The sequence below is a fragment of the Hyperoodon ampullatus genome (genome assembly GCF_949752795.1).
Source record: "Hyperoodon ampullatus genome assembly, chromosome: 12".
NCBI classification, from domain to species: domain Eukaryota; kingdom Metazoa; phylum Chordata; class Mammalia; order Artiodactyla; family Ziphiidae; genus Hyperoodon; species Hyperoodon ampullatus.
This window is the reverse complement of record NC_136925.1, coordinates 63,195,624-63,217,104: the sequence shown is the minus strand read 5'-3', so window position 1 is coordinate 63,217,104 and position 21,481 is coordinate 63,195,624. Positions and strand designations below refer to the sequence as shown.

Here is a 21,481-nt window from a genome sequence, read left to right as displayed (position 1 = left end):
GCTAACTTTGCAGTTTTTTTGTTCTTCTTTCTCTAATTGCTTTAGGTGTAAGGTTAGTTTGTTTATTTGAGATGTTTCTTGTTTCTTGAGGTAGGATTGTATAGCTCTAAACTTCCCTATTAGAACTGCTTTTGCTGCATCCCATAGATTTTGGGCCGTCGTGTTTTCATTGTCATTTGTTTCTAGGTATTTTTTGATTTCCTCTTTGATTTCTTCAGTGATCTCTTGGTTATTAAGTAGTGTATTGTTTAGCATCCATATGTTTGTATTTTTTACAGATTTTTTCCTGTAATTGATATCTAGTCTCATAGTGTTGTGGTCGGAAAAGACACTTGATACTATTTTAATTTTCTTAAATTTACCAAGGCTTGATTTGTGACCCAAGATATTATCTATCCTGGAGAATATTCCAGGAGTGCTTGAGAAGAAAGTGTATTCTGTTGTTTTTGGATGGAATGTCCTGTAAGTATCAATTAGGTCCATCTTGTTTAATGTATCATTTAAAGCTTGTGTTTCCTTATTTATTTTCATTTTGGATGACCTGTCCATTGGTGAAAGTGGGGTGTTAAAATCCCCTACTATGATTGTGTTACTGTCGATTTCCCCTTTTATGGCTGTTAGCATTTACCTTATATATTGAGGTGCTACTATGTTGGGTGCATAAATATTTACAATTATTATATCTTTTCTTGGATTGATCCCTTGATTATTATGTAGTGTCATTCTTTGTCTCTTGTCATAGTCTTTATTTTAAAGTCTATTTTGTCTGATATGAGAATTGTTACTCCAGCTTTCTTTTGATTTCCATTTGCATGGAATATCTTTTTCCATACCCTCACTTTCAGTCTGTATGTGTCCCTAGGTCTGAAGTGGGTCTCTTGTAGACAGCATATATATGGGTCTTGTTTTTGTATCCACTCAGCCAGTCTATGTCTTTTGGTTGGAGCATTTAATCCATTTACATTTAAGGTAATTATTGATATGTATGTTCCTATTACCATTTTCTTAATTGTTTTGGGTTTGTTATTGTAGGTCTTTTCCTTCTCTTGTGTGTCCTGCCCAGAGAAGTTCCTTTAGCATTTTTTGTAAAGCTGGTTTGGTGGTGTTGAATTCTCTTAGCTTTTGCCATCTGTAAAGGGTTTAATTTCTCCGTTGAATCTGAATGAGATCCTTGCTGAGTAGAGTAATCTTGGTTGTAGGGTTTTCCCTTTTATCACTTTAAATATGTCCTTCCACTCCCTTCGGGCTTGCAGACTTTCTGCTGAAAGATCAACTGTTAACCTTATGGGGATTCCCTTGTATGTTATTTGCTGTCTTTCCCTTGCTGCTTTTAATATTTTTCTTTGTATTTAATTTTTGATAGTTTTATTAATATGTGTCCTGGCATGTTTCTCCTTGGATTTATCCTGTATGGGACTCTCTGTATTTTCTGGATTTGATTAATTATTTAGTTTCCCATATTAGGGAAGTTTTCAACTATAATCTCGTCAAATATTTTCTCAGTCCCTTTCTTTTTCTATTCTTCTTCTGGGACCCCTATAATTCAAATGTTGATGAATTTAATGTTGTCCCAGAGGTCTCTGAGACTGTCCTCGATTCTTTTCATTCTTTTTTTTCTTTATTCTGCTCTGCAGTAGTTATTTCCACTATTTTATCTTCCAGGTCACTTATCTGTTCTTCTGCCTCAGTTATTCTGTTATTGATTCCTTCTAGAGAATTTCTAATTCCATTTATTGTGTCATTCATCATTGTTTGCTTGCTCTTTAGTTCTTCTAGGTCCTTGTTAAACGTTTCTTGTATTTTCTCCATTCCATTTCCAAGATTTTGGGTCATGTTTACTATCATTACTCTGAATTCTTTTTCAGGTAGACTGCCTATTTCTTCTTCCTTTGTTTGGTCTGGTGGGTTTTTACCTTGCTCCTTCATCTGCTGTGTGTTCCTCTGTCTTCTCATCTTGCTAACTTACTGTGTTTGGGGTCTCCTTTTCACAGGTTGCAGGTTCATAGTTCCCGTTTTTTTGATGTTTGCCCCCAGTGGCTAAGGTTGGCTCAGTGTGATGTGTGGGCTTCCTGGTGGAGGGGACTAGTGCCTGTGTTCTGGTGGATGAGGCTGTATCTTTTCTTTCTGGTGAGCAGGACCACATCCAGTGGTGTGTTTTGAGGTGTCTGTGGCCTTATTATGATTTTAGGCAGTCTCTCTGCTAATAGTTGGGGTTGTGTTCCTGTCCAGCTAGTTGTTTGGCTTAGGGTCTCCAGCACTGTAGCTTGCTGGTTGTTGAGTGGAGCTGGGTCTTAGCGTTGAGATGGAGATCTCTGGGAGAGCTTTCGCCATTTGATATTACATGGAGCCAGGAGGTCTCTGGTGGACCAGTGTCCTTAACTTGGCTCTCCCACCTCAGAGACACAGGCCTGACACCCGGCTGGAACACCAAGGCCCCGTCAGCCACATGGCTCAGAAGAAAAGGGAGAAAAAAAGGAAGAAAGAAAGAAAGAAAAGAAATTTTTTGAAATAAAAATTAAAAAGTAATAAAAAAAGAAAAAAAAAGAAAGAAAGAAAGAAGAGAGCAACCAAACCAAAAAACAAATCCACCAATGCTAACAAAAGCTAAAAGCTGTTCAAAAAAAAAACAAAAACAAAAACAGACAGATGGAACCCTAGGACAAATGGTAAAAGTAAAGCTATACAGACAAAAATCACTCAAAGATGCATACACATACACACTCACAAAAAGAGGAAAAGAAAATATATATATATATATATATATATATATATATATAAAGGAGGAAGAGAGCAACCGAATCAATAAACAAATCTACGATGATAATAAACTCTAAATACTAAACTAAGATAAACATAAAACCAGAAACAAATTAGATGCAGAAAGCAAACCCCAAGTCTACAATTGCTCCTAAAGTCCACTGCCTCAATTTTGGGATGATTCGTTGTCTATTCAGGTATTCCACAGATGCAGGGTACATCAAGTTGATTGTGGAGATTTAATCCACTGCTCCTGAGGCTGCTGGGAGAGATTTCCCTTTCTCTTATTTGTTCACACAGCTCCCCGGGTTCAGCTTTGGGTTTGGCCCCACCTCTGCGTGTAGGTCGCCTGAGGGCATCTGTTCCCTCCCAGACAGGATGGGGTTAAAGGAGCAGCTTATTAGGGGGCTCTGGTTCATTCAGGCCAGGGGGAGGGTGGGGTAGGGTATGTGGGGCAAGCCTGCGGTGGCAGAGGCCAACATGATGTTGCAACAGCATGAGCTGCACCATGTGTTCTTCCAGAGAAGTTGTCCCTGGATCACAAGACCCTGGCAGTTTGCAGGCTGCACAGGCTCCCGGGAGGGGAGGTGTGGATAGTGACCTGTGCTTGCACACAGGCTTCTTGGTGGCTGCAGCAGACTTAGAATTTCATGCCTGTCTCTGGTGTCTGCACTGATTGCTGCAGCTCACACCCATCTCTGGAGCTCATTTAGGCAGTGCTCTGAATCCCCTCTTCTCGCACACCCTGAAACAATGCTCTCTTGCCTCTTAGGCAGGTCCAGACTTTTTCCTGGACTCCCTCCCGGCTAGCTGTGGTGCACTAGCCCCCTTCAGGCTGTGTTCACGCAGCCAAACCCATTCCTCTCCCTGGGATCTGACCTCCAAAGGCCAAGCCTCAGCTCCCAGCCTCCCTGGCCCCGGCGGGTGAGCAGAGAAGCCTCTCAGGCTGGTGAGTGCTGATAGGCACCAATCCTCTGTGCAGGAATCTCTCTGCTTTGCTCTCTGCACCCCTGTTGCTGCGCTCTCCTCTGTGGCTCCGAAGATTCTCCCCTCGCCACCCCCCCATCTCCACCAGTGAAGGGGCTTCCTAGTGTGTGGAAACTTTGTCTCCTTCACAGCTCCCTCCCAGAGGTGCAGGTTCCGTCCCTATTCTTTTTTCTCTGTTTTTTCTTTTGCCCTACCCAGGTACGTGGGGGAGTTTCTTGCCTTTGGGGAAGTCTGAGGTCTTCTGCCAGCATTCAGTAGGTGTTCTGTAGGAGTTGTTCCACATGTAGATGTATTTCTGATGTATTTGTGGGGAGGAAGGTGATCTCCACGTCTTACTCCTCTGCCAACTTGAAGGTCTCCCCCCATTTTCTTAGGTATAAAAGGCATACAAGGAAGTCATTAAAAGTACAGACTTTGGAATTACATTAACCAGAATTCAGATCCTAGTTCTGTCCCTTGTTAAGTGAACCACCTGTCCAAGCCTGTTTGCGCCTTTTGTAACTGAGGGTAAAATGACTGACTCATAGACTTGTTGTAAGGACTAAAGAAGGTAGTAAATGTTAAATTCTTAGTGTGGTACCAGGCTTAAATTAAAACTAAAAGCTGGTTTTTGAGAAGATAAACAACATTGATAAACCTTTAGCCAGACTCATTAAGAAAAAGAGGGAAAGGACTCAAATCAAAAAAAAAAAAAAAAGAAATGAAAAAGGAAAAGTTACAGTGGACACCACAGAAGTACAAAGCATCATAAGAGACTATTACAAGCAAGTATATGCCAATAAAATGGACAACCTGGAAGAAATGGACAAATTCTTAGAAAGGTATAACATTCCAAGACTGAACCAGGAAGAAATAGAAAATATGAACAGACCAATCACAAATAATGAAATTGAAACTGTGATTAAAAATCTTCTAACAAACCAAAGTCCAGGACCAGATGGCTTCACAGGTGAATTCTATCAAACATTTAGAGACGAGCTAACGCCCATCCTTCTCAAACATTCCAAAGCATTGTATAGGAAGGAACACTCCCAAACTCATTCTATGAGGTCACCATCACCCTGATACAAAAACCAGACAAAGATACTACAAAAAAAGAAAATTACAGACCAATATCACTGAGGAATATAGATGCAAAAATCCTCAACAAAATACTAGCAAACAGAATCCAGCAGCACACTAAAAGGATCATACACCATAATCAAGTGGGATTTATCCCAGGGATGCAAGGATTCTTCAATATATGCAAATCAATCAATGTGATACATCATATTAACAAACTGAAGAATAAAAACCATATGATCATCTCAATAGATACAGAGAAAGCTTTTGACAAAGTTCAACACCCATTTATGATAAAAACTCTCCAGAAAGTGGGCATAGAGGGAACCTACCTCAACATAATAGAGGCCATATATGACAAACCCACAGCAAACATCATTCTCAATGGTGAAAAACTGAAAGCATTTCCTCTAAGATCAGGAACAAGACAAGGATATCCACTCTTGCCCCTATTATTCAACATAGCTTTGGAAGTTTTAGCCACAGCAATCAGAGATGGAAAAGAAATAAAAGGAATCCAAATTGGAAAAGAAGTAAAACTGTCAGTCACTGTTTGCAGATGACATGATACTATACATAGAAAATCCTAAAGATGCCACCAGAAAACTACTAGAGCTAATCAATGAATTTGGTAAAGTTGCAGGATACAAAATTAATGCACAGAAATCTCTTCCATTCCTATACACTAACAATGAAACATCAGAAACAGAAATTAAGGAAACAATCCCATTCACCATTGTAACAAAAAGAATAAAATATCTAGGAATAAACCTACCTAAGGAGACAAAAGACCTGTACTCAGAAAACTATAAGACACTGATGAAAGAAATCAAAGATGACACAAGCAGATGGAGAGATATACCATGTTCATGGATTGGATACTATACTACCCAAAGCAATCCACAGATTCATTGCAATCCCTATCAAATTACCAATGGCATTTTTTACACAACTAGAACAAAAAAATCTTAAAATTTGTATGGAGACACAAAAGACCCCGAACTGCCAAAGCAATCTTGAGGGGAAAAAATGGAGCTGGAAGAATTAGACTCCCTGACTTCAGACTATACTACAAAGCTACAGCAATCAAGATAATACGGCACTTGCACAAAAACAGAAATATAAATCAATGGAACAGGATAGAAAGCCCAGAGTTAAACCCACGCACCTATGGTCAACTAATTTATGACAAAGGAGGCAAGGGTATACAATGTAGAATAGAGAGTCTCCTCCAAAAGTGGTGCTGGGAAAACTGGACAGCTACATGTAAAAGAATGAAATTAGAACTTCCTAACACCATACACAAAAATAAACTCAAAATGGATTAAAGACCTAATAAGACCAGGCACCATAAAACTTTTAGAGGAAAACATAGCAAGAATACTCTTTGCCATAATTCACAGCAAGACCTTTTTTGACCCACCTCCTAGAGTAATGAAAATAAAAACAAAAATAAACAAATGGGACCTAATGAAACATAAAAGCTTTTGCACAGCAAAAGAAACTATAAACAAGACAAAAAAACAACCCTCAGAATGGGAGAAAATATTTGCAAAAGGATCAACAGACAAAGAATTAATCTCCAAAATATATATACAGCTCATGCACCTCAATATCAAAAAAACAAACAACCCAACCCAAAAATGGGCAGAAGACCTAAATAGACATTTCTCCAAAGAAGACATACAGATGGCCAAGAAGCACATGAAAAGCTGCTCAACATCACTAATTATTAGAGAAATGCAAATCAAAACTACAATGAGGTATCACCTCACACTAGTTAGAATAGGCATCATCAGAAAATCTACAAACAACAAATGCTGGAGGGGGTGTGGAGAAAAGAACCTTCTTTCACTGTTTGTGGGAATGTAAATTGGTGCAGCCACTATGGAGAACAGTTTGGAAGTTCCTTAAAAAACTAAAAATAGAATTACCATATGATCCAGCAATCCCACTACTGGGTATATATCCAGAGAAAACCGTAATTCAAAAAGACACATGCACCCCAACGTTCATTGCAACACTGTTTACAATAGCCAGGTCATGGAAGCAACCTAAATGTCCATCAACAGATGAATAGATAAAGAAGATGTGGTACATATATACAATGGAATTACTCAGCCATAAAAAGGAATGAAATTGGGTCATTTGTAGAGACGTGGATGGACCTCGAGACTGTCATACAGAGTGAAGGAAGTCAGAAAGAGAAAAACAAATATCATGTATCAACATATATATGTGGAATCTAGAAATATGGTACAGATGAACTGGTTTGCAAGGCAGAAATAGAGACACAGACGTATGGACACCAAGGGGGGAAAGTGGGGCACAGGTGGGATGAACTGGGAGACTGGGATTGACATATATACAGTAATACGTATAAAATAGATAACTAATGAGAACCTGCTGTATAGCACAGGGAACTCTACTTCACTGTACATTAGGAACTAAGACAACATTGTAAAACAACTATACCCCAATTAAAAAAAAAACCTGGAAATAAAGCCACTTGTCTGAGAAATAGAAAAAAAAAGGATGCAGTAACTTCAAGTGATGGTGATGAAGATGATGATGATGGTGACGATGTATTATCCCTGGAAACTAAACGGGAGTTAAACAGGAACAGGGAAAGTTTATATCGTCTGTTTGTGGTATTAATGTTGGGGTTGTGGTGGGAGGTATTGGTTTACGGTTTTCTGATCAGAAAGCCCAAAAACCCATATGTCAGGCACCGCAAAATTAAGACCCCAGCATGATAAGTCATGGCAAGAAGGGTTGTAATCTTTATGAGTAGAAGAAAACATCAATTTGAATGTGTTGAGTCATTTCAAAAACCTGTGGAAGAATATACTAGGATTTATTTCGACCTGAAAGGTTTAGACTGGGAGGGACTCAGACCGTCTCTTCCTGAAGTTCACAACATGGGACGAGGGTAGGATTGACAGGGACAAAGGAAACGCCCTAAAGTGAGTTCCAGGTCACAGGTAAAAACAAAACTCATGACTGCCCTCTTTAATTTAATGCACAGGAAACATCAGCGAACGCCTAGCAATTTCTCAGGTCACACTCACCCTACAAAAACCATAGGCAACCTGAGGACAGAATGGTGAGTGTGCTCACAGGTATGAGACCATGAAATTCTGACTTGCAGTCTGACAAGTGCACAGGGGAAGATGAGGGGGGGTGGAGGGAGAGGCATACAGAAGAGTGCTGGCTCACAAACAAAGGGTGCCCACTTAAGAAGGGAAAGGACTCCGGGTCCCAGGTACCCATTGCCCATGTCTGCTTCCTAGTGGGAGGAAACGAACAGTTCCTGCTCAAGTTAAGAAGGGTCAAGAAACTGTACAGCACAGGGAACTATAATCAATATCCTGTGATAAACCATAATGGGAAAGAACATGAACAAGAATATATACCTATAATTGAATCACTTTGTTATACAGCAGAAATTAACACAACATTGTTAATCAGCTATACTTCAATAGAATTAAAAAAAAAAAAAAAGAAGAAGGAGAAAGGGAAGGAGGGCTGTATGTGTGTCTGTCTTAGCCCCTTTAGGGCCATGAACAATTCACACTGGAACTGAAACGCACACAAGTCTTAAGATTTAGATATCAAAAAATGATAGGCTCAAGGTACTTCTATGGCAAATATGCATCATATTTAACCCACTAGAATTGAAATGGTAATAATGGTGTTAAACTAATATAATTTTTTAATTGAAATGTAGTTGATTTACAATATTGTGTTAGTTTCAGATGTACAGCAAAGTGATTCAGTTATATATTTTTTTCAGATTATTTTCCATTATAGGTTATTACAAGATATTGAATATAGTTCCCTGTGCTATACAGTAGGACCTTGTTGTTTATCTAGTTTATATACAGTAGTTTGTATCTGCTAATCCCAAACTCCTAATTTATCCTTCCCCTACTCCCTTTCCCCTTTGCGAATCATAAATTTGTTTTCTATATCTGTGACTCTTCAGCACATTTCTTAATTTCAGCCCCGCCCTCCCATTATGAAGAGCATGGGACCTAGAATCAAACCTGTGTGGAAATACGGGCGTCACTACTCACAGGCTTGTGGGACTTCAGGCCGACGCCCCAACTTTCTGAGTGTCCCTTTCCTCATCTGTAAAATGGGACAATGCCTGATTGCAGATGACAAGGGTTAAATGGAATAAAATACAATGGATGGTAGAGTGACTGACAGTGTGTGGAGAAATAAATATCCATTTCATTCTTCTTCCGGCACTGAACTCGGACATTTCAAAAGTTTTACAGAAATGACCATCAGGCCCGAAGACCAGAATCACTCTTCAGTGTGCGTGGCTCACGCTCTCTCTTTACTGGAGGGAGGTTTTCCCTGCAGTAGTAATCTCGTTGGTCGCGGCGGTGGAGAGTCGCGGATTGTCAGAGCTGCGAGCCAGAGTGGCTGGGACTAGAAGTCGCGGGCCCTCCTCTCTCCCTGGCGTCTGGCCCGGGCTGCGGCGGGACGCGACTCCGCCTCCCCGGCCGCCCCGACGACCCGAGCCCGGCGCGCAGTGGGAGCTGGGCCCCGGGGCGCCGAGGGGAGGCCGAGCTCCCACCGCCCGCGGAGATGTGACCCGGCCCCGCCGCCCATGTGCGCCCCCCGACCCCCAGCGAAGGCGGCTGCCATAGGGGCCCCGGCACCCGGCCTCCCGGCCCTGCCGCTGCTACTGCTGCTGGTGGCCGCGCCGACGGGACGTGCAGGTAGGAGTGTCGCGCCGGGGCCGCGACGACCGCCCAGCTCCGGCTGGTTTCGGCCCTCCAGCCCCCGGGTTTCGCTTTCAAGCGCGCAGAGCGGGAGGAGCGCGGGTCAGCGCCGGGTGCCCCGGAGTCCCAGGGAGAAACTCGCCGCTGCCTCGCGCGGGCCGGCTTCAGGGTCAAGTTCGCGCGCTCCGCGTTTCACACTTTTCGTTGCGGGAGTTGCGGGCGAGGTAGAGGAAGGTTGACGGTGGTCGCTCCGAGCGGTCCCCACAGCTGGTAACTTACGGTCGGTGACAGTGACCTTTCGCATTGCACTCGCCGGCACGTCGCAGGCTCCCGCCACCCACGCCGTGGCCGCACCGACCTGTCGCCTTTCAACAGAGCACCCCAGGGAAGGAGGCGATGTCTGCGCTTTAAAAATCAAACTTCCTGAAAGAGTGGGCTTTGAGGGAACCGGGGTTAGAAAGTGCAGCGTTTCTAAAGTAAGATCTTTCTGGGCACGTCATTTTTTTCCTTTGCAGTTTTGATCTTGTACATATATGTGCTCTTTGATTTTTTTGCAAGTAACAAAACTTTGAACTGATCCATGACATAGGTAACTCAAGGCTTTTTGGTTTTAAGTTTTAACTCTCTACCATCTGGAATCCAGTAAACCGGAATGATTCATTAACCTGATTTCTTTTTTTTTTTTTTTTTTTTTCCTTCTGCATTTCTGGTGTATGAGAAAAAGAAATTTTTTTTAAAGCAAGATATCTAGGACCCTCCTTTTTTTTTTTTTTTTTTAAGTTAAAGCAACACAACTTCCCAGAATACTGTACAGATTTGGTACAGATTTGATCCAGGCTTCCATGTTTTTAACCCAGAGCTGAACAATAACAGTGAATGCAGGAAGACAGTTGTTCATGAAACTGCAGTGTCCTTAGTAGTCAAAGAAAAAGTTACTAAAGTTCAATATAGTTACAAAGGTAAGAATTGTGTGCATATAGATCTTGGAGAGATTTTTGGACAACAGACATTATACACAAAAAGTTTCTCTTCTAAATCCTAAAGTTACCAGAAATTGTAGTGCTTTTGTCTTGTGATAAATATTCTTAGGTGAGCTGAATGGGAAGGTCTGCTCCTGACCTATCCAGATACAGAACCTCAACTAACAGATATGAATTTAGTTGTTTCTATTTCTAATCAAAGAAATAAAGCTTGCTCCTTAATTGGGTTGGGAGGCTGACATTAGAAGGTAATAATATTCTTGGCTTCAAAGCAAAATTGGGGAAAAAACAAAACAGAAGAAACTCTTTTCTGACCCACGAGACCCAGGTAGTTTTTTAGCTCTTCTTAAAGAGTTCCTGTCCTCTTCTGGGCCTCCAGACACCCTGAGGACTGCTGGGAAAACCAGGTGAGAAGGCATATGTGGTTACATGGATACCATACCTGACTCTTAAGAGAGAGCTATTCTACCTTGATGGATCCGCCACCGTATCGGCTGAGCAATGTGAACCTTCTGATAGTTATATGACATTACCATTCTCCAGTAGGCGAATTCTTTAATTTTTCGAAATTTTAGCACAAAAGTTCGAAGTCACGCAACTCTGTGATTGAACCTGGCTGTACAATACCAAACATCCAAAAAGAAAGAAAAAAAATTCAGTGTGGCATCAACATTTTAGGAAAGTTCTTCGTAGTTCATTTCAGGTAAACTTGTAAAGGAATTCAGAACGTCTGTGCCACTCCCTCAAGGCAGGAGGGATACACATCTGGACCTTCACTCTCTTATGTCTCTAGGGACAGAAGTTTCACCAGGAAGTTTATCACTGTGGTTTATCAAACCCTGCCCTGTTGGCCCAATCCCATGTCTTATTCCTCAGTGAAGATAAAGAACCGAGATGACTTTCCAAGGTCATGTATCTCCTCTCCTCAAGCCCTTCAGAGGCTTCCATCTGAATTCTCCTACGTGGTCTTATACGGCTCACTCCTGCCTGTCTCTCCAGCCTTGCCTCACATCACTTAATTCCTGCTATCCCGGCCTTTTTCCAGTTCCTAGAGCAAACCAAACCGTTTTCCGTCTCAGGACTTCATACTTGCAGTTCCTTGTGCTGGAATCTTCCTGTCCACTGTGCCCCCAGCTAACTCCTATTCAGACTTGGCATCTCTCCTCCAATGTGTGTCCTTCAAGGAGAGCTTCCCAAAATCCCCAAAGAGGGAAAAAATATTGTTTATTATGCCTATGAACAAATGAGCCAAACTCTAGGTTTGGAGCTTTTGAATGCAGTCTATTACAGCATCTCTGCTTATTAGAACTAATATACTATAATTAACAGAATGAGGGTATTTGTTGAAGTGTCTCTTCTTTGATATAAACACAACAGCATCAGGTATTTCACTGAGAAATTATTTCAGGATATTTTTCAAACACACACAAATGATTCCAGTGAACTAATTAAATTTTCTTCATTATTTTCTTCTTTTTAGTTTTTAGTTTTGAACTATTTTGAGACTAACAGAAAAGCTATAGAAATAATAGAGCTCTCATAAACCCCTCACCCGGTTTCTCTTAATTTTAACATGTTACGTAACTGTGGTACAGTGTTCAGAATGAGGAAATTAACATTGGTATAGTATCGACACTATTCACTAAACTATAGACTTTGTTCCAATTTCACTCTTTTTCCCACTAATTCCCCTTTTCTGTTCCAGGATCAATCCAGGATCCTCATTACACTTAGTTGCTGTGTCTCCTTCCTCTCTTCCAATCTATGACAGTTCCTCAGATTCTCTGCTCTCGTGTCCTTGATATTTTTGAAGAGTTCTTGTCACCTCTTCCTCAGGCTGCCCCTCAATGTGGGTTCATTTGAAGTTTCCTCTTGATTAGAGTGAGGTTATTCCTTTTGGGCAATAATACCACAGAGATTATGTTGTCTTTCCCAGCGCATCGTATCAAAGGGTTTATGGTGTCAATGTCTTCTTCCTGGCGATGTTAACCTTGATCATTTGGTTTAGGTGGTGTCTGCAGGGTTTTTCACTGTATAGTTACTATTTTCACTTTCTGATTAATAAATACATTGTGGGAAGATACTTTGAGATCATGCAAATATCCTGTTTCTCCTCAAACTTACACCCACTAATTTTAGTATTCATCAGTGGATACTGAATGCAACAACTATGATGCCTAATGGTGATTTTTTTAATTTCATTTTTTCCTTCTCTATTTATTAAATTGGAATTCTAATGCAAAGAAGAGCAGTTACTTCTCCCCCATTTATTTATTTATTCAGTTGCTTAAATATATCAATGTGGACTCATAAATATTTACTTTATTCTTTGCGTTATAATCCAATACTATTATTATTAATTTTGCTGCTCAAATTGTTTCAGCTTTGGCCATTAAAAGCTCTTTTAGTTTGGCTCCCATGTCCTTTCAACAAGCCCCATTCTTTTTAAGCATTTCATTGCTTTCTAGCAACATAAAATGTTTCAGGTTCATCTTGTATTTTCCCTTCCCCAGGGCTGAATCAGCTACTTCCCCAAGGAGCTCTAGCTCCTTCTACTGGAGAATAGGATCTAGAAACCAAAATCTAGTTGCCAGGCATACTCATTGCTACTGGAATGTTGTTTCTAGGCTCTCTCAGTGGACAGAGATGGAAGTTATAAATATGTATACTAACCCAGGCATCCACACACATCTGTATTTCTGTATCTATATGTATGTGTCTATGTATACAAAAGACGATAAGCTTACACTGATACCTCTGATTCCAAGAGCACAGAGTTCATTGTCTTTCCTTTCTTTATTTGTAGCTTCTTTCTCCAACAGTGAGAAACCTGATATCATTATCTATAATAGATTTACTTATTTCTTCATTTCTCTAGTTTAGAGTTTCAGAAGTATTAACCCATGCTCCTATGAGAAGGACATTTACTAACTAGATTATAGCATCTCTATTCAGTTCTTTTGTCTTTAGATTTATAATACCCAGTCAAGATACTGTTGACCAAAGTTACTTAGATTAGACCAGTTTTCCTTCACCTTCTTTACTGTGGTTATATTGTCTATTTGTAATCAGGTTAGGTTCATTTGTTACTGTTTGTATTTCCGTTGGGGTTTCCCACATGCTAGTTGGTTTTGTTTGTTGATTTGGGGGTATTTGAAGGGTATGTGAGACATTACTGTGGTTTAAGAGTCAGAGATGTACCAAATGGTACACTTGGAGAGGGTTTGCCCCCTCATCATCCTTACAATCTGGTTCCTATTCTTATTTCATGTCACCCCCGTAGGTAACCAGTCTCCTTAGTTACTGGTTTATCCTTCCTGTATTTCTTTTGCACCAGTGAACAGATATGTGTGTGTTTTCTCATATTCCCCTTCTTTCTTACATGAAACCTAGCATACTACAGGTTCTCTTTTCCACTTAGCATTTTTTGACTTAACAGGATATGTCTTTTCTGCTTCACAAATCCATAATCCTCAAAGGTAGGCCCTGACTGTACCGGCCAAATTCATATCAAGGCTAAATCATTTCCAAATCTTGCTTCAACTTCACATGACAACACCTGGTTTTAAACATCCTGTATGCGAATAGTGAAGACCTCGGTCTACATCTGGCTGCTCTACTGCAGCTAAAGCAGGATTTGTCTTCTCAAATGTTCTTTCCATCAAACAAGCTTGTCCTCTTTTCCAGCTTCTCTCCCATTGCCTTTGGAGCAGACATGAGGCATTTCTTGTACATTTGCATGTACATTTTTCATTTATTGGCTATTATATAGCTCCCCATTGATCAGCTCGAAGCCCATCCCCAGCATGTCTGGAGAGCATCATATACCTGAGATCTAAGCGTGTGGCTATAGGTATCACCAGCCTCCCCTTTCAGAAGATGTGCTCCTACTACCTGTAGCTATTTATTCAGCTTCCTATAGAACAAATCCAGGAAAGGCAGAATTTGCTCCCTAGAGAACAATTAAGGAGATCTGTTACCCACAGGAGGTGGCATGATATACGACCAAGGCGGTAGGGCTGAGGAGGGGCGTCAGTTCCCTGAGTGCACCTTTCCATACAGCTCTGACTCAGAGCCATAGGTAGGATGCAGATTTTGCATTTAAGCCTAAACTTTAGACAAAGACAATAAGCAGTAACATATATTTTTAATTTTTAATATTAATGCTATAAAACTAATACTTTAGTATAAGCATCTCATAAAACATTATGAGCATAAAACATTAACTATTTTTAAGTGCTTGGCGTAGTGCTTTTCACAAATGTCACTCAGTAAATTTGCCTTTTTGGTTTGGTTAAAAGGCATCTTTCATTATATGCATGTTTTTTTTGGTTTTTTTTTTTTGTTTTTTTTTTGTTTTTGCGGTACGTGGGCCTCTCAATGTTGTGGCCTCTCCTGTTGTGGGGCACAGGCTCCGGACGTGCAGGCTCAGCAGCCATGGCTCACGGGCCCAGCTGCTCCGCGGCATGTGGGATCTTCCCGGACCGGGGCACGAACCTGTGTCTCCTGCATCGGCAGGTGGACTCTCAACCACTGCGCCACCAGGAAAGCCCTGCATGATACTTTTTAAATGACTCTCTACTTTCATCTTTTTCTTCATGTACAATTTTACCAGGTATCTTTGACATGTTTACTTCCATGATGATTAAAAAAAAAGACTGCTAAGTATTAACTGCAGCTTAAGGTAGTATATATTTTAAGAAGTGAAATCATTTTATTCATCTTATTTATAACATTACCTTTATGCTATGATTGTGATGTTCTGACAGCATTTTTACTTTTTCTTGATCCACATTTATGATTATTTGACTCAAAAGGTGATACTAGAAAAATGAATTAAATCTCTGTAATCTGTCTCAAGATGTGTCAATTCCATATAAAATTGGAGAACAAGAGAACTGTTTTTAAAGCTGAAGACAGTACAGTTAAGTACTTCCTCTGCTTTATTTTCAGAATTCCTTTTGATATAGAAAACTAGGCTTGAAAGGGCCTTAAAATCCCGTCCAACTGCTTCCCTTGTGACTCTTCCCTGCGACATAACTTCAGAATCATTACCTATCTGCTGTTGGAGCACCTCTCATCACAGGAAACTTGATACCTGACACCCAAGACAGGATGTCCTGTCGTTGTAGACTTCCAGCTACTAGAATGTTCTTCCCATGAACGAGCTGAGGTCTTGATCTCTTTCATCTTGTCCCATTGTTGGTCCTCACTCTAAGCTGATGAAGTCATGCAGAACAAGCTGCTCAGCTCATTGACTGCAACCATCACATTTCCTCTGTCTTCATTCATCTCAGCTAACCACCTCCCCAGTTGTGTCATGCCAGGCCCCTCTCTCTCCTGGTCTTTTCTGTATGTGTGTGTTCCAGATTGTCTGTAAGTTCTCAGGCATACTCACTATAGATCATGATGACATGGCTGGTCTGCCAGATTTTAATCACTGCCCCTGGCATGTTGGTCCTTAAGTGATTCAACATCAGTTTCCTGGTGAACAAAGGGTTCCTGGTGCCTAAAAGTTACCCTCCCTTTTTACCTTTGTTGTCTTTTCCTATAAGACACAGACCTTGACCCCTCATTTAAACTCAGAATTTCATATTAATACAATTTCATTTTGTGGAGGCAGTTTTCTTTCTCTTTACTTCTCAGAATACAGAGAATGGAAGGATGGCATGATGTTTTATCTAGAGCACATGATGTCTGTCACGGTGGACTTTAATGCAATTAAGGAGACTCTTTTCTGGAAAGGAAATTTTTATTGATTACAAATATTATCTATTCAAAATCAGTTCTGTTTTTCAAGTGTGGTGGTCACCACAGTGCACGTTGAGACACCAAAATGGCTTCCACTCAGCTTCTCCAATCACTTTATGCACCGCCTCATCAAATGCCAGCTCCACCTCTAGGCACAGAGAATGGGCATACCTTGTCCTATACAGATTTGTCAGGAAGTTTTCCTTATACTTCTTGAGTCTCAACGTATGCCTTTAATCCAGCCCCCTGAAATTTTCCATTCCATACCGTTAACATGTGTTTTTTGGTGATATGAGATATTTTGGCAAGTGTATCCTCTTAGTGGAAGCATTTGTTTACATTACTTCCGCCATTTAAATTTCCTCTTTTTCAACTTTGCAGACATTTTTGTTTTCTCCTACATCAATCCCTCCATCCTTACTTCCAGGTTACTTGGCAGCCCTTAAAGCATTCATTCTTCTCTTAAATAAACATTGTGTTCATTTTTGAGGAAGGATACAAGGAACAGACACCTACTATATTACTTTCCTGAGGCTGCCATAACAAAGTACCACAAACTGGGTAGCTTAAAATAACATAAATGTATTATCTCACAGTTCTGGAAGCTAGAAGTCTGAAATCAAGATGTTGGCAGGGTTGATTCCTTCTGAAGGCTGTAGGGGAGCATCTGTTCCACGCCCCTCTCCTGGCATTTGGTGGTTGCTGGCAATCCTTGGCATTCCTTGGCCTGTTGAGCATCATTCCAATCCTCTGCCTTCACACACTGTTCTCTCTGTCTCTTCACATAATCTTCCCTCTGTGCATGTCTCTCTTTGCGTCCAAATTTTCTGTTTGTATAAGGATACGAGTCATGTTGGATTGAACCCCACCCTAATGACCTCTTTTAACTTGGTTACCTCTATAAAGACATTATATCTAATTAAGGTTACTTTATGAGGTACTGGAGACTAGGATTTCAACATATTTCTTTGTGGGCCCACAGTTGAATTTATCACACCTACCATACCCTCAACGGCTTGTAGGGCAGTGAGCAGGACTCATGAGCTTGGCTTCTAAAGTGGAGAAAAGCTACTTTTTCAACCCCATGCAGTTTTCCTCCTCAACGTGTTTATCAGTCTGTGTCCACTGCCAAAAGGAAACCTTTGCAGAAGTCTCACGCCTGAAAGGCTCTCCTGAGAATGTAGAGGGCAGAGATGAGTCGTCTTGTGTACTTTCCATAACGTGAACATAAAAGATAGCCACCATTTTGCAATATGTACAAACATGGAATCATTATGTTGTACACCTTAAACTAATACGTTATATGTTAATTATACCTGTTTTTTAAAAAGGAGAGAAACGTCAATGGGTATGTAATAAAGATGGTGGAGTTTAAATTTCTTCAGCAGAGGGGTTCACTCTCATCAGACCTCCATCTCTGTTCCTCTATGTGGCACGTTCATTGCAAAATCTTCACCCTTGCTCCAGCATGGACCATTTTCATACTTAAGGCTGACTATCCATATGATTCCAAGTCAGCCTCCTCCTCCATTTTAGATTAAAGTATAAAAGAAGTAAAAGGTCCTCTGAGTTATCTTACTAAATGCGTTACGTTGCTATTTTTAAAATTTGCTGATAGTTTTTAGGTGCAAAATAGAATATCACGTATGCCTTAGGAGCAAATAACTTAGGGGAATGAGGTATTTGAGGTGGTCAGATTTAATGAAAAAGAATTACCTTCATACCCCACACATTCATTTTGAGTTTTCATAAGTTAAAATACAACTTGACACAATGTGATTTTTAAATAACCTTCTTTTGAGCACTTTTCATTTATTCAATATCATTCATTCATACATATCAGGAACTGTTCTCGGTATTGAGGTGAACAAGAAAACAAGGCTCTTTCTTCGTGGAGCTTTTAACCTCGGGTGATTACATCACAGTATAAATGCCAGAACTGAGGAAACCAAGGTTCTTTAGAAGCACAGAGCAAGGCAACTGATCTAATCTAGGAGTCAGGCAGGGCTTCCTATGAAAAGGGAAAGTGAGACTTATGAGAATTGCCAATATACTTGTTATATTTTTCATTTAAAATGCTAGCAAGAAAATAAAGTTAAATCCTGTTCTAAGCATCTTCTATCTATAAACTACCACGTAGTTAACATTCCTTTTTCCCACCTACATTTCTTTCTTGTAAAACTACAAATCAACCAACAAAACCCAACAACAAATAGCAGAATCCTATGAAACAGATGATTTTTTTCTGACAATGGTATTGCCAGGTGGGTGGGAGTAAGGAGCTTTGCAGCTGTAGGACAGCTCGACCTCGAGGTCACTGACAGCTTCAACAGGTCACTGTGGTCTGCGGCTCTGTGCAACACTGAATCCAACCACAAACAGGTATCAAAAGGCTCCCTTGTTACAGCTGTGGTTTTCTAAGAGGGCTGGTGCCCGAGGCGCTCTTTCTCACTTCCTGAATCAACACAGTCCTTTGAAGGCTCTGTTAGCTTTAACAGCAAGAGCAAAGGGAATGTCTTCATTGATCCATTCTCTGAGTTGATCCTGGAGAGGTTCCAGTGTTGTCAGTGCCTTTGCCTCTTCATGGGTGGCCTCTTCACTGTTGCTCTGCTTTTATCCTGACCAGTGTTTTTTAATATCTTTGTGGTAGGATAACCACCTCAGAGAGCTGATCTTCAGCGAGCCCCCTGTCCACTTTATCACATTTAGTTACACAACTTCATTGAGGCTTAATTCAACCCTGAAGAGGTGTGATGTAAGCCCTGGTCACCATCAAAAACATCAAAGCATTGACTTGTCACTATGGAGGAGAGTTAACCTATTGAAAAATATTGCACCTTTCTGACAGTGTTTTTGATGGCTGCTGTACACTTCTGTCTTCATCTTGTTTGACTGCAAAGTCTGAGATCACACTCTCAACCTCGTTTGCCTCAAAATCGCAATCAACAGCCAAGAGAAGTAAATACTACTAATTACTTCCAAATCTCCACTAAGTAATTATTTTTGTCTCTCTTACTTTTTCTATTAATTTTTTCTCACATTTTTACCTTGATTTTCTCTCTGAAAATTTCAGGTGATGGAGATGTTAATGGAAGAATCACATTACTTATGTGAGGATAAAAAGAAGTACTATGATATATGAAAATTATTTGAAAAATAAAGTGGACAATGTATGTTGATATTTAGTAAACACCTATTGATGGAACTGGGAGTTCCCAACAGCTATTCTTTCCAATACCTTAGTGGTTTCAAATGGTTTGTCTTTGACTCTGTTCTTTCTTTTAACTTTTCCTTTCTGAGGCAAGTTATCAAGTTGTAGAGACTCCAGCCCACATTTGAATCTATTTTTCCACAGTTACTATGATATTCAATTTGGATAAACACTTTGGGGATCACAAAATGTGGAGAAACATCAAGTCCCTGGCCTCAAAAAGCAAGTCTGAAAGGGAAGGGAAGGGAAGACATACATACAAGAGATGATATAAGGAAGTGGGACTGATTTTCTAACAACGGGACCAACATATTCAAATTAATAATGGCATCTTCAAAATAGTCATTTTAGGAGGCTGTGCACAAAAATCTCACAATGTATTTCCTAAACTCCTTTTTTCAGAGTTCTCAATAGAACCTGTATGCATTGGTCAGATTAAGGTTTGCCATTAAGTGGCAAACCTTCATCTTGGAGGCGTGGTTTAATTTTCAAAAGCATTCAAAGCCACTTCCAACCAACTTGGGTAATCAAGCTAAGAAATGCTATGTTGGGCAAAAACAAGGTGTGACTATAAAAAAAAAATGAGATGGAATTTTTTGCATGTATGCAAGCAACCGCTGAAGACAGTTGTAGCTGAAAGGAAGCATGCCCCAGATGCCAGAACTGAGCAGTACCAGGAAATAATTATAAACCCTCCCAAGGGAACTGCTTGGACAATGCATACTCTTTTTGATGGGTAAATGCCAATATATTTATTTTAAGAAGTAGTCTCAACCTTAAAGTCCTACTTGCTCTCAAGCACCAACAGCAATATTCCAAAACATGTTGAAGCACATAGATTTACTTATTGAGGTGTGGCTATAAAGAAATAACATGCTTTTTATGTATGACTTATGTATCGCTCATCCATATAAAAGTTCACATACCTGGCAGGGAAAGCATGTATTGATGGATTGTGTCCCAGATTCAGAAAATATCTGCTCTGTGAGAGCAGGGCCTTCTGTGTGTTTCTGTCTGCCACTGCACCCTAGTAACTATCAATTTCTGTTTCTAGTAGGTGCCCAGTAATGAGGTTGAATGAATGATGTGACTAAGTACCCTTCCACCAGAAAAAACTTCAATGAAGGAGAAATACTAAGGTTTTCCTCATTGAATTCCTTGTGTATGTGTGTGTGTACATATTTTTATTCACACTGAGAAAAGATAGGGAAAAACAGCATATGAAGCATTTGCATTTTTAAGGATTGAACTCCTCATTGAATTTCGTATATATCTCCTTAGATGCAGTCATCTGTAACATGCACACTTTCCAATGATCATGCAGTCTTTTCTTCCCACAACACTGCTCCTTGAAGCGTTCCCTAAAGGCAGTAAGTGAGTGTCCTAGTAGAGAACCCTGTTGTCCTCAGAGCACTTGGGCTCAAACAGCTTCCAGATGGCTGAATAACCACAGGCAAATCAGTCAGCCTCTCTGGGCCTCTATCTAATCAGCTGTAAAGGGAGAATAGTAACCATGGAGGACAATACTGAACTAATGATTATTGAGCTCTTTCTTTGTACCAGGCACTCTTTGGGGAACCTTATTTAATCATTCCAACAAGCCTATGAGGCAGATAATATTATTGTTTTATTCTACAAATGAGGAAATGGAGTACAGAGGCTAAATAATTTACTTCAGGGCACAGGTAAGCTGTAGAACAGGAAGTAGGTCCCAGTGTGGCTCTAGAACTCTTGTTCTTAAAACTTCTGTCTGACCTGCTCACATAAACAATTATTAGAAGCCAATGAGATAGGGCAGGTGGCAGTGCCCTGTATAACATTCAGTATACTATTAAGAGAAAACAGAGGCAGTATGCAAGTACAGCAGCAAGTGGGCAAAGAAATAATAGAGAAATTGTAGCGGGATTGGTAAAGGAAGATAATTGAGTTCAGAGGAACTAATGTTAACATCAAACCGTACTTTCTCCTTTACAGAAGACAGTTAAGTATATTTT

At 40.3% G+C, this 21,481-nt stretch overlaps 1 protein-coding gene across 1 annotated transcript in view; it reads left to right on the top strand.

Annotated features, from left to right (window-relative positions):
• The first annotated feature begins 9,301 nt into the window (after window positions 1-9,301).
• IL20RA (interleukin 20 receptor subunit alpha) overlaps window positions 9,302-21,481 on the top strand; it is a 43,937-nt gene continuing 31,757 nt past the window's right edge. Inside the window, exon 1 of the mRNA XM_079716240.1 lies at window positions 9,302-9,542. Within this exon, the coding sequence (XP_079572366.1) occupies window positions 9,431-9,542 (112 nt within the window). The 5' untranslated portion in view covers window positions 9,302-9,430. The remainder of the gene's footprint in view (window positions 9,543-21,481) is intronic.